Source organism: Microtus oregoni, unplaced genomic scaffold (genome assembly GCF_018167655.1).
Source record: "Microtus oregoni isolate MIOR12 unplaced genomic scaffold, Mior012 000008F_ref0000371, whole genome shotgun sequence".
In the NCBI taxonomy this organism is placed as follows: Eukaryota; Metazoa; Chordata; class Mammalia; order Rodentia; family Cricetidae; genus Microtus; species Microtus oregoni.
Window position 1 is genome coordinate 55078972 of NW_024543067.1, and position 12666 is coordinate 55091637.

The 12666-nt window shown below is 37.2% G+C and overlaps 1 protein-coding gene across 1 annotated transcript; it reads right to left on the reverse strand.

The window, feature by feature from the left end:
• Positions 1 to 7390: 7390 nt before the first annotated feature.
• LOC121451413 (olfactory receptor 1537-like) lies at positions 7391 to 12666 on the reverse strand. Its single transcript, XM_041656863.1, has 2 exons — positions 11726 to 12666; positions 7391 to 7433 (listed from the first exon to the last, which is right to left on the reverse strand). The coding sequence occupies exons 1-2, from the start codon at positions 12664 to 12666 to the stop codon at positions 7391 to 7393; spliced, it is 984 nt and encodes a 327-aa protein (XP_041512797.1).

Below are 12666 nucleotides of genomic sequence, written 5' to 3' on the forward strand. Positions count from 1 at the left end.
AACACACCCAAATGAGATAGCTTGCAGTTATTTGTTACAGAATTATTTATCTGAAGGAACTTCTGGCTCAAGGAACAGTCAAACCACTTCCCTAGTCTCAAGGAGGAAACACATACCATTTTCTTGGTAAAACATCCTTTCATCTTATTTCAGCAAAGCTGTGCAAAAAAAGTATGTCATTTTGACCCATCAAACCAAGATGGAGTCACTAAAGCCCCCACAAAGGAGACATTCTCTCTCTGTCTCTGTCTCTCTGTCTCTCTCTCTCTCTCTCTCTCTTTCTCTCTCTCTCAAGTTTTCTCAGGACCGATAGAAACATGAGAGCCTCACATGGGCACTATCTGTAGTTGGACGTTTCTCTCTCACTTGCTAGTTCGCAAATAATCACTCTGAGAATTAATATTGATTATAAATGTTTTCCCAATGGTTCATGTTTATTGCTAGCTAGCTCTTAAATCTAAATTAACCCCTTTCTATTAATCTATGTATTGCCATATGGCCATGGCATTACTGGTTTGCTGGCATGTTGTTTCTTGGGTGGCTGGATGATGTCTCCCAGACTCTTTCTTCTCCTGAATCTTTTCTTTAGGTTCTCATCTGACACAATCCTGCCTTTCCATAGGCCAAAGTAACATTATTTATCAACCAATGAATGCAACCCATATTTGCAGCATATGGAACGACATCCCACAATATCAAGCTAGTAATTTAGAAATCAAGAAGATAAAATATCTACTAATACATAAATATAATTGAACATATAGAAAATCCAGATTGATTGAAGAGAACAGTTAAGTGATATTAAAAGTATATCAAGGTAATGTTAGTAAACAGAAATCACAGGATAGTTTATGAAATTTTAAGAAAAGCTCCAACAAACCCAAATGAGATAACTTGCAGTCATTTGTTAGATCCTTGCTTTTTTTTTTGACTCAGCAGATGTCATTGCCTTTCTTTTCCAAAGGACAACTGTCCCCATTCTGGGTCAATCGCAGATCATAAGCTAAAGCTTCATAATGAGTATAGACTGATACTGTTAACCATGCCCAATTGAAGCAGCTGTTTATATGGCAACACCAGACTTCAAAGTTTTCAAATGACTTTTACTTTAAGAGTATCTCATATCTATTTTAATACTTCTAAACTCACCTCTACTGTAAAAGCTAAGAACAATGTACAGTTTCAGAATGTGTCTTAAAATTTGAAGTGTTGATAACATGATTTTCCAATGTAGCATACCAGAGAAGCTGAACCAATGTAGGGAACATAGGTCATGTGAGAAACTGATTAATGCTATTATGAGCACAAGCTAGTGATCACAGGAGTGGAAACCTAATCTTAGGCTGACTTTGATCCTCCATATCTTTCCTTTTTTTTTTTCTTGAATTCTTTGTACTTCAGTCTTCTGCCACACCACAATGTACCAAATGAGACTTTTCTTCATAGGACCAGTGGTCAACTTCTTGGAATTCCAAACCATAAAAAAAAACATTTCTGATCATTATACATTATCTTCCTGTGGTATTCTGTGATACCAACAGAGGCAGACCAACACACATAACCTTCTATATCTCTGAGTCTTTTCACAGTCTAATTTTATTGTGTTCCTTGCTGCTTGTAAAGCTGCCCCAGGAAGTAATAGCCTCTATCACAGAAGTCCCATATCTGTTTCTCAATTATGATACATCTAATAATATTTGTGGACTTTGAACACACTTAATTCCAGTGCCTTCTGTTTCCTCTGCTTGTATCACCTTAATGTTTGTATGTCTCTGTCCTTGGTGGCCAACTCCTCTATAATGGCTTTGCATCAGAGGTCTTATATTCCCATTGTGAGAAGCACCGTACATATGAATAAAACATATGAATAACAAAAGAAAATATTTTTGACAAGGAATTTTTAATAACCAATAAATTGAGATGCTAAGAACCAAATATGTTTAGCATGTATGATTTCATTACTTTAGACTTTGTAAATGTTCATCTTACCATAACCACAAACAATATAACTGATGTATTTATCACCTCCCTATGTCTCTTTGAAGCAATTTGTGTCTCATGCGTGTCTGTATTTTTGGTAAGAATATTTGATATATTTATCACCAAATACTTTGAATTACACCATGCCATATTTTAACTTTCAGCATGATACAACACAGAATATCCTTACAAATATATTAAAATGAAGAATGGCTTCACCTGAAATACCTGAGAATATGAAGTCATTGATTATAGGTATTATGCATCTTCTCTTCCCATGTCATCATGACCGTTATTGTATTTTCTGGTTCAGTGAGTTTTACTGCTACAGATAATCCTTATAAGTGGGTATGAGTTAATTTTTCCTTTTATGGCTGTGTTATTTATCATGTAAAGTGTCCTCAAGGTTCAGCAATATTTTTTCAATCAGTGATGTTTCTCTTATAGGGAAAAGAAACACATAGATTCAGAGCTATTTAATATCCATCCACAATTTTTGTATCATTCACTATTTATCAAAAAATGATTGAAATAATTAATCAGTTTTAAAAGATCATTTGTTACATAAGATAGTTAAAGATATAGGTGAAAATAGAGAATAGAATCTCAAAGTTATATAAATCCAAACAATATTGACTTTTAATGTGTAAGTTCTTAACATGTAATATTTATGTCTTCAAATTTAATTCTGTCTTCAGTAGTTTTGTGTCTGGGGTCAAGCAATGATGGAGAATAGACCACCAAAGTCTTTTAAACCAGATTTATTTTTAAGCAACTTTTTTCCTGATAAAGTAAAAGAACAAAATCACAGCATGGCACACAAAGCTTATCAGTTATAACTGAGACCACAGCCAGAGATCAGGCTTCTAAAACTCTTGCAATAGGGGCTGGTTTGGAGCCTCTTTAATAGTAAAATCAAGCACCAGGTATACATCAAAGAGTTTTTACAACCTTGATGTCAGGCTTAAAGTCACATTACATTTTAAGTTTTACAACTTTTGGTAATAGGTTGTTAGAATGTTAACTTAAGACGTTTGCAAAAGCCAATGGCTGCCACAGCCAGCTTTCACTGTTCCTGAAAAGAATGTAAGAGAGAGAGTAGAGTCACATAGGGTGACAGTTCAAATTAAGGGAATATCAGCAGAGGACCCATAGAGGCAATAGTTCAAACCTAACCTTTGCCCACAGTATATTCTGAGTTGGGAAGCGAGGATACAGGAGGCAATTGTCAAAAGTTTACCTCTGTACACTGACTGCCAAGATGTCCACTTTAAGACAGATCATGTTTGTTAAAGGTTAACAGTGGCTGCCTGCTTTGTTTTTCTTCCAAAATATGCTTGTACTTGCAATTTTATATTTCTATATTCCTGAACCAGACTCTTTATTTCTATGTTCTATTTCTGGAATTTACAGTAATTATATCAATAGCTAGCATGATACCAAAATTGCTACAGGATATATTACAAATGGTAGTGAATAATTATGTGCTGATAATGATACAGGTAAGTACTTTTATGGACTAACATTAAAACAAATTTGAAAGTATTATACAGTTTCCTGTGGCTTTCACGATAGAAAGGTAAAGAATACAGAAAATCTACTCCAGAATTCTACACTCTACAAGGACAGAGATTGGCAAGCAAGGCACAGAAGTACGTAAGGTATTTAGAGAGGTCCTAAAGGACCACAGCCACTGGGACACTAGTCTTTACTAGGGAATGATATCAACAAAGGCATTTGAGAGTAACATAAAAAGAATAACTTTTTTTTGACCCAAGTATCACATGACATGACTGAGACAGAGAAAAAAACATTGAGTATCAACACAGGTATAAGTGCAAATTTTCCTTAACCTTTTCTTGTATTCTCTTATCCAAGAATTTCTTAACATAATTTGCTATCGTTCTTGTTAAAGATCAGATTTGTGTTATATTCAATAATTTTTAACAAAATTTTTAAGAAATAAAAATTAATACAAGGAAACAATATTTGCCTTGCAAATAAGCATCATCTTAAAATACAAACAAAACAAAAATATTTTCATTATTAAAAAAATTAAATATATTGGATCATAATCATATTCTTCCTCTCTCCCTAGTCCTTCCAGGTATCCCCCCTTCCTCTATAATCTAATTTTAGTTTTTTATCAATAAAAAAATCATCATAACAACAAACCTCCTAAAATCAAGAAAACAAAGTAAAGCTTTGACTACCTCCCATAAAATTGTCAGAATTCCATAAATCATAATATCTACTCTGTGTCTTGTGTATAATCTTTGTCTATAAAAAAGGAGCTTGTAATCTTTTCTCTGGGCTACCGAGTCAAATAATTCTCTGTAGCTATATCTAGTTAGAGGTGTCCCCCATACCCCTCACAGAGTATTTTGAATAAGTTGTTTATGGTTCTTATTCTTCAGTGGTCTGTTCCCTATTATTTGAGCAATTCCAGGACCCAACAGTGATAATAAGAAGAAATATTCTTTTGTGTTTGGGTAAAATATTCTGTAGATAACTGTTAGGAGCATTTGATTATTAACATCTTTTAGCTTTATTACTTCTCTGTTTAGTTTTTTCTAAATGACCTGCTCCTTGGTGAGAATAGGGTGTCAGTATACCATTTTGTGTGAGTCTGTGGAAGAATCTGGGTCATTCTGAGATGAATTTTGGCTTTGAAAATCAGGATGAGAGTCAATTTATAATGAAAGGACTGCTCTTTGCTTCACAAAACCTTTTTTTTTTCATTGCTATGCAATTTACACATCTTAGCAAGTCAATGTTTGCATATTCAAACCTCTTATCTGGAGTTGTTTGAGGGAACAATCATTTGCCCAAGCAATCCTCTACAATGAGACCTTTGTTCAAATTCTCTCATAACTGAGTTTTGCAAAGGATCCAATCCTTCAGAAAAAAACTCAGTTAAGACTTGAACACTTCAAACAAATGATAGCAATCACAAAATGTAGTTCAAAGCCTAGGTGTAGATATTCTGGAATTGCAATCAAAGGCAATGCTCAAAGGGATCTATTTCTACAGCAGGGGTATTAAGTTTCCCACTATTATTATGTAGAGATTGAAGTGTGATTTAAGCTTTAGTAAACTTTAGTAAAGTTTTTTCTTTGTTTGTTTGTTTTGCTTTGCTCTTTTTATATAAGTGTGAGTACATTTATTTGGGGGCAAAGATGTTCAGTATTGAGGTGTCTTCTTGTTGGATTTTAATTTCTTATAAAAATACTTTTGTTTTTTATTAATTTTGGTTGGAAGTCTATTTTGTTAGATATTACAATGTTTACACCTGCTTGCTTGGAAACCTTGTTTGGAAAATGTGTTTCCAATCCTTTATTTTCCCTGAGGTAACAGCTGTCTTGAATGTTAAGACAAATTTCCTGTATGCAGCAGAAGGTAGATTTTGTTTTTGCATCAATTTTGTTAGCCTGTGAGTTTTAATTGCAGAGCTTTTTATTGAGTTTATTTATATTCAGAAATGCTAATGACACATTGTTGTTCCTTTGCAGAACTACAGCTCCTAGCATTCTCCTGGACTACGGACATATTTTCAGAAGCCCTTGCATTCCTCCTTAAAAAGCGAGGGTCCTACAACCCCGGCCTCTTCTCTCTTCTCCCCCACCTTTCCTGTTGTGTTTGCACACCTTTTACCTTCCCGCAGTTACCCCTCCCCCATTAAAAGTGCACCCACGTGGGACCGCTGCATGTCTGTGTCTTCTTCCTCGCGTAATGTCTTTACCCTCTAAAATGCAGACAAGAAAGCCAGCCAGAAATTAAGAACACACATGATTGTTATTTCTTATTTAGTTGCTGCTGCTGATGGTAGTGTGTGTGTATGTGTGTTTCTTTTCTTTTGGTTTTGCTGGTGTGAGATTATATATTTCCTTTTTTATAATGTGTGTACTTAGCCTTCTTGGGATGATGTTTTCCTTCTATTGCCTTCTGTAGGGCTGGATTTGTGGATAGATACTGTTTAACTATGACTTTGTCATGGAATATCTTGTTTTCTCCAGTTATACTGATCAAAAGTTTTGCTGCATATAGTAGTGTGAGCTGGTATCTGTGGTCTTAGAGTCTGTAAGACATCTGTCCAGGCTCTTCTGGTTTTAGAGTCTCCATTGAGAAGTCAGATTAATTCTAATAGGTCTGCCCCCATATATTACTTGGCTTTTTTGTTGTATCTTAAAATTTCCTTATTTATTTATTTATTTATTTATTTTTTATTGAAAAAAAATTTCCACCTCCTTCCAGCCTTCCATCCCTCCCCCTCCCCCAGCTCCTTTCCAGTCCAAAGAGCAGTCAGGGTTCCCTGCCCTGTGGAAAGTCCAAGGTTCTCCCACCTCCATCCAGGTCTAGGAAGGTGAGCATCCAAACTGACTAGGCTCCCATAAAGCCAGAACATGAAGTAGGATCAAAACCCCGTGCCATTGTCCTTGGCTTCTCATCAGCCCTCATTGTCCGCCATGTTCAGAGAGTCCAGATTTATCCCAGTGATGTAACCCAGACCCAAAAAGATGAACATGGCATGTACTCACTCATAATTGGTTTCTAGCTATAAATAAAGGACATTGAGTCTATAATTTGTGATCCTAAAGAAGCTAAATAAGAAGGTGAACCCAAAAAAACAACATATAGTTATCTTCCTGGATATGGAAAGTAGACAAGATTGCCCGGCAAAAAATTGGGATCTTGGGGGTGGGGTGGGATGGGGGTACAGGGAGATGGGGAGAGAAAAGTGAGAAGGGGAGGATGGGGGGAACTTGGGGAAATGGGATGGTTGGGATAAAGGAAGGGTGGATATGGGATCAGGGAAGCATATATCTTAATTAAGGGAGCCATCTTAGGGTTGGCAAGAGACTTGAACCTAGAGGGGCTCCCAGGTGCCCAGGGCAATGTCCCCAGTTAGTTCCTTCGGCAGCTGAGGATAGGGAACCTGAAATGGCCCTATCCTATAGTCATACTGATGAATATTTTGCATATCACCATAGAACCTTCATCTGGCGATGGATGGAGATAGAGACAGAGACCCACACTGGAGCACTGGACTGAGCTCCCAAGGTCTCAATTAGGAGCAGAAGGAGGGAGAACATGAGCAAGGAAGTCAGAACCGTGAGGGGGCACCCACCCACTGAGACAGTGGGGCTGATCTATTGGGAGCTCACCAAGGTCAGCTGGACTGGGACTGAAAAAAATTTCCTTTCTTATTGCTGTATTTTTACTATTTTGATTATGATGTGGCAGGGAGACTTTCTTTTTGGCCCTATCTATTTATTGTTCTGTAAACACGTTGCACCTGTAAAGCCACATCCTTCTTAAGGTAAGGAAAATTTTCTATTACTTTGTTAAAAAATGTTTTATGGATCTTTGAGTTGGGATTCTTCTCTTTCTTCTTCTCTTTCTACTATTCCTATGATTTGTAAGTTTCGACATTTGATAGTATTTCAGATTTCCTGGTTTTTATTGTCAGAAATTTTTTAGATTCAACACTTTTTTTTGATATAGTTATCAGCATTTAAGCCTTTTAATCCTCAGACCTTCATAACTTGCATTTACACATTTGAAGTCACTTTTTTTTGTACCCTGAAAAATTTTTATCCTCAGACTTTAAGCTTTGCGTCATAAAAAATTTTTTATTTACTTTACCAGAAGGCACAGATGGCTGACCACTGAGAGCAGTCACTGTAAAGCAATTTCCTTTAAACAAAGGAATAGTAAGAAGTTATACTAAAATCTGTTTTGTGTGTTCCTCTCTTCTTCTTCTTCTTCTTCTTCTTCTTCTTCTTCTTCTCTCTCTCTCTCTCTCTCTCTCTCTCTCTTTCTCTCAAGTCTGGTAGGAAGGTAAACTGTGTCTAGACCTTGTATTGGCTCTAAGAGAGTGAGACCTGTGACCTGATTCTTACACAAAACTTAGAATGCTGATATAAGAGCTGATAGTATATTGTTATCATTATATCCTTACTATATCAGACTCAATATCCAGAACATTCAGAGATTTGGGCAGTCAGTAAGGGCTGCAGGCAGGACATGATGAGCATGGTTAACTTATACATTTAGAAACACACATTTAGTGGCCATATTTATGCATTTAACCAGACAAACTTTTCTCACTTTTTTTTCAGAATAATTTTGGGCAGGGGAGGGGCATCAGGCCATTTGTACTTTTCTGATGTGTTTGATCCTGCTGTTGTTCCTCTCTGGCATTTCCTGCTGTGCAGCTTTGGAGCGTGTGTCATTTTGTGAGACCAAAACCAATTATTGTCCTGGAGAAGAGGCTGACGGTAGCCAACTATGGTGCCTGGCCTTGTAGTCTCCTCTTCTTGCCTCTGTCCTCCTGGCTTCTCCTTGACATTCAAGCCTGGGACTGCAGTACCTGCTGAGAGGGGTGGTTCTCTCCCTAGTTACCAGCAGTGCTATCACAGACAGGTGTCCCCTGAAGCCTGGACTCCTGAGGTAGAGAGGGGCAGGGAAGGCTGGCAAAACCTACTGTTATAATACTGAAATCCTGGAAGTGGGAGAATAGGAACCTTAGCCAAGGGTAGACATTAATTTACTAACCATCATGACAAAGAGACTGACAAAAGACAATATGACAATGTGGCATGACAATTAAACAGAGCACGACAATTAAACAGAATTTACAAGACATGGCTGTGTGTTAGGTCACATGATCCCATACATTATAGTCCAAAAGGGTCATAACCGAATGATCCAATGGCCAGTGAAATAATAGTGTCCCCCCCTTCATTTTCCTCTTGCTCTGAGATTAGAAGCATGCCCATTGGATGTCCCTCAGCATCCATACTGTCCAGACACCAGATACCAGATAAACCAGACTTACTAATTGGAGAAAAAAAAACAGAATAATAAAGTTTGCCAGAAACCAAAGACTGGTGAGTTCCCTCAGAACCAGGTTTGTGCTCCCTGTATGGGCCAAGAAAATGTTGGGTACGTGGGGATTGTGCAAAGATGGGAACAGACCACCAAAGTCTGATGAACCAGAAGCAAACTTTATTCCTGGAAATAAATAAATAAATAAATCTCCATGGGACACAAAAAGCTTCTCAGTTAGCTGAGACTACAACCAGAGAGAGATTTGTAAGGCTGTGACAAAGGCCAGTTTTTGAACTTCTCCATTTATAGCAAGCATAAGGCAATATCAAAATAATTTTTACAATCTTAAGGAAAAACTCAAATACAAATTGCCCTTTTTTTGCAATTTCCATTAACAGAGTTTTTCAGTTAAAATAGTGTTTTTATTTAGTCCATTGTTTTTCCCTGGCATTCCATGATAGTGTTTACCAAGGTTCTGTACCTCCCCTGACACTTCCAGTTTTATTTAGTAGGGAAGGATATGGGACAATATAAAACCAAAGGGTCAAAAGTCACATACATCCCATCATTTAAAAGTTAACTCAGCTCAGATCAATTTATGGTCATGAATGGCCAAGGACGTTATCTAAAAGCGGATCCTCCGTTTGCAGAGCGACCCTAAGCTCTTAGAGAGCTACTTCAGCCTTGAAAATAGAGCTAAGGGTTGTAAAGTGGAGTAACCTACTGTTAATAGTTAATCCATAAGCTTCTGAGAATGCTGTTGACAGTCTGCTCTCATTTTCCTATACTTACAACTTCATATTTCTTTATATCTACATTCTTATTTTTGGAATCTACATTTTTATATTTTTATTCTTGGACTCATCACTATTTCAGTTTTCAGGTGAACCCTAAGAAAAGCATACATAGGTCCACCTAGAGAGGAGAAATAGACAAGATCACCTGACAAAATCAGAATCCTGAAAAATTTGGAGCATGGACATGGGGAGAAAAGGGAGGGTGGAAGGGAGTGTGGAGGGGAAAATGGAAGAGGGGAGGAGAATTTGAGGGAACGGGATAGATGAGATGGAGGAAGGAAAAATATGAGAGCAAGGAAAGAGATATTTTGTTTGAGGTAGCCATGATGGGTCTAGCAAGAAACTTGGCACTAGAGAAATTGCCAGGAATTCGCAAGGATGTCCCTAACTAAGACCATAAGCAATAGAGGAGAGGTTGTATGAACTGGCCTTGCACTGTAGTCAGATTGATGAATACCTTAAATGTCACCAGAGAACCTTCATCCAGCAACTGATAGAAACAGAGGCAGAGACCCACGGCAGACCACTGGGCTGAGCTTCCAAATTCCAGTTGAAATGTGAATGGAGTGAGAATATGAGCAAAGAGGTCAAGACCATGGTGAATCCCTTTACCTGAGCTAATGGGAGCTCACCAACTCCAGTCAGACAGGGAAGGAAGCAGCATAGGTCCAAACTAGACCCTCTGAATGTGAATGATAGTTGTATGGCTGGGGCAGCCTGCAGGGCCACTGGTAGTAGCACCAGAATTTATTCGTACTGCTTGTACAGGCTTTTTAGGAGACTGTTCTCTTTGGAGAGATATCTTGCCCAGCCTAGATAAAGTAGGGAGGGCCTCGGACCATCCAAAAGAAATGTGCCTTATCCTCTCTTAAGAGTGGATGGTGATGTGGTGGTGGGGTAGGAAATGGAGAAAGGGAAGAAATGGGAATTGGGGTTTGGTATGTAAAATGAAAAAAGATAGTTTGTTTTCTTTTTTAATAAAAGAAAAATATTTAAAAAAAATACTATTAATATCCACTCAACAGGGGGAACTTCATGCCTGGTTTTATAAACGGAGTCAACTATGAGTTGCTGATGAAGTCATGGAACATAGAAGATAATCTAATAGAGACTCTTTCCTGAACTAATATAATCTCTAACTGCATACTTAGTAGTGATCATCTCACCCACAGGGAACTGTAACTCTTCCTACATCAGAGGGAGACCATTGCAGAAATCTGGTCTGATAGAGGAACAACTGATGCCGGGAAGAAGAGCCACAGTGGATCCATCTATAATACAAACCCTCCACTAAAACTGAAGGAACATTAGGAGGAAAAGGAAAGATTGTTCTAAGTTCTAAGAGTCAGAGTCCAAGTAATGATGTGGTGAGATTGTGTTTTCTATGTCTGAGAGGAACATGCCACCATGATTCTAAACAATATATTTGCTGCACTAAAGCCAAAAATGAATTCATTTGGCACCATAATGTAGAAGGTGAAAATCTCAGAAGGCTCCACACCTAAATGAAGAGCTATAGTCAGTTAATGATGAATAAGAAGAGAATCAGTCTTCCGGTGGATAAATCCCCAAATTAGTATGTATGTATGTGTGTATACATATATATATATATATATATATATATATATATATATATATATATAATATTTGTGAATTAAAGGAAAGGATGCCATTGAGTTGAGAAAGAGGTAGGGGAAATTTAGAGTGATTAGAGGGAGATGGGGGAATGATACATTTATAACACATATAAAATTCCAAAAATAAATTAAAAAAATAAAAAACATCAAGTTTTTGGAATTAAGAAGGACGCTAAATATATTTAAAGTATTTTTTATCAAAATTATATATACATATACATCTATATGTATACATAATTCTAGTCATCTTGGATGTAAATTTCTGACATCCTTTGGTTTATGCTTTATTATGCAAAACAGGACAAATAATATGTACATAGAAAATTGAATTTGAAATTTTTAACTAAAAATTATCAAAGTATCCTAGCAAATGAATAATAATTATCATAACTAGAATAAAATTAATAATATCAACTCATACTATGTAAATGTGGAAACATTTCTCTAATAGATAATCCCTCACATTACTTCTGAGACATGAAATTTTTTCTTTGAAGTATTTTCTTCAAGACAACACTGACATCCTTATTCCTCAGGCTGTAAATCAATGGGTTCAGCATGGGAACAACAGTAGTATAAAACACGGATGACACTTTCCCTTGGTACATCGAACTCATTGAAGATGGCTGTAAGTACGTGAATGCAGCAGAACCAAAGTAGAGAGCAACAGCAGAGATGTGGGAGCTACAGGTGCTGAAGGCTTTGGACCTGCCTTCTTTGGATTTAATCCTGAGGATGCTGGCAATTATGGAGATGTAGGAAGCGGTAATAGTGAGAGGTGGGACAAAAATGTTCACTATACTAAATATTATAATCAACAAGTCATTAATATAGGTATTAGAGCATGAAAGCTTCAAGAGTGGAAGAAGATCACAGAAATAGTGGTTGATCACATCTAATTTGCAGAACCAAATTCGTAGCATGAAGCCTGTATTAATTGATGCATTGAACACACTAAATATATACACTCCTAAAATCAGGGAACTATAAATTTTATAGGACATGATTACAGTGTAAAGCAGGGGTTTACAGATGGCCACATAGCGGTCATATGCCATTACAGCTAATGTGTAACACTCTGCGATGCCAAACATGATAAAGAAATAGAGCTGAGTCATGCATCCAGGGTAGGAGATGAGGTTCTTCTCTGTCAAAAATCCCAACAGCATTTTAGGGGTGACAACTGTGGACTGACAGAAGTCAATGAAGGACAGACTGCTGAGGAAATAGTACATGGGGTTGTGCAGGTGGGAACTGAATACAATCAGTGTAATCATACTCAGATTCCCTGCTACAGTGACCACATAGATTCCAGAGAAGAGGAGGAAGAGGGGCATCTGAAGTTCTGGTTTCTCTGAGAGCCCAGCCAAAAAAAACTCAGTCACTGTGCAATGGTTTCCTGCGGCCATGTTCTTCAT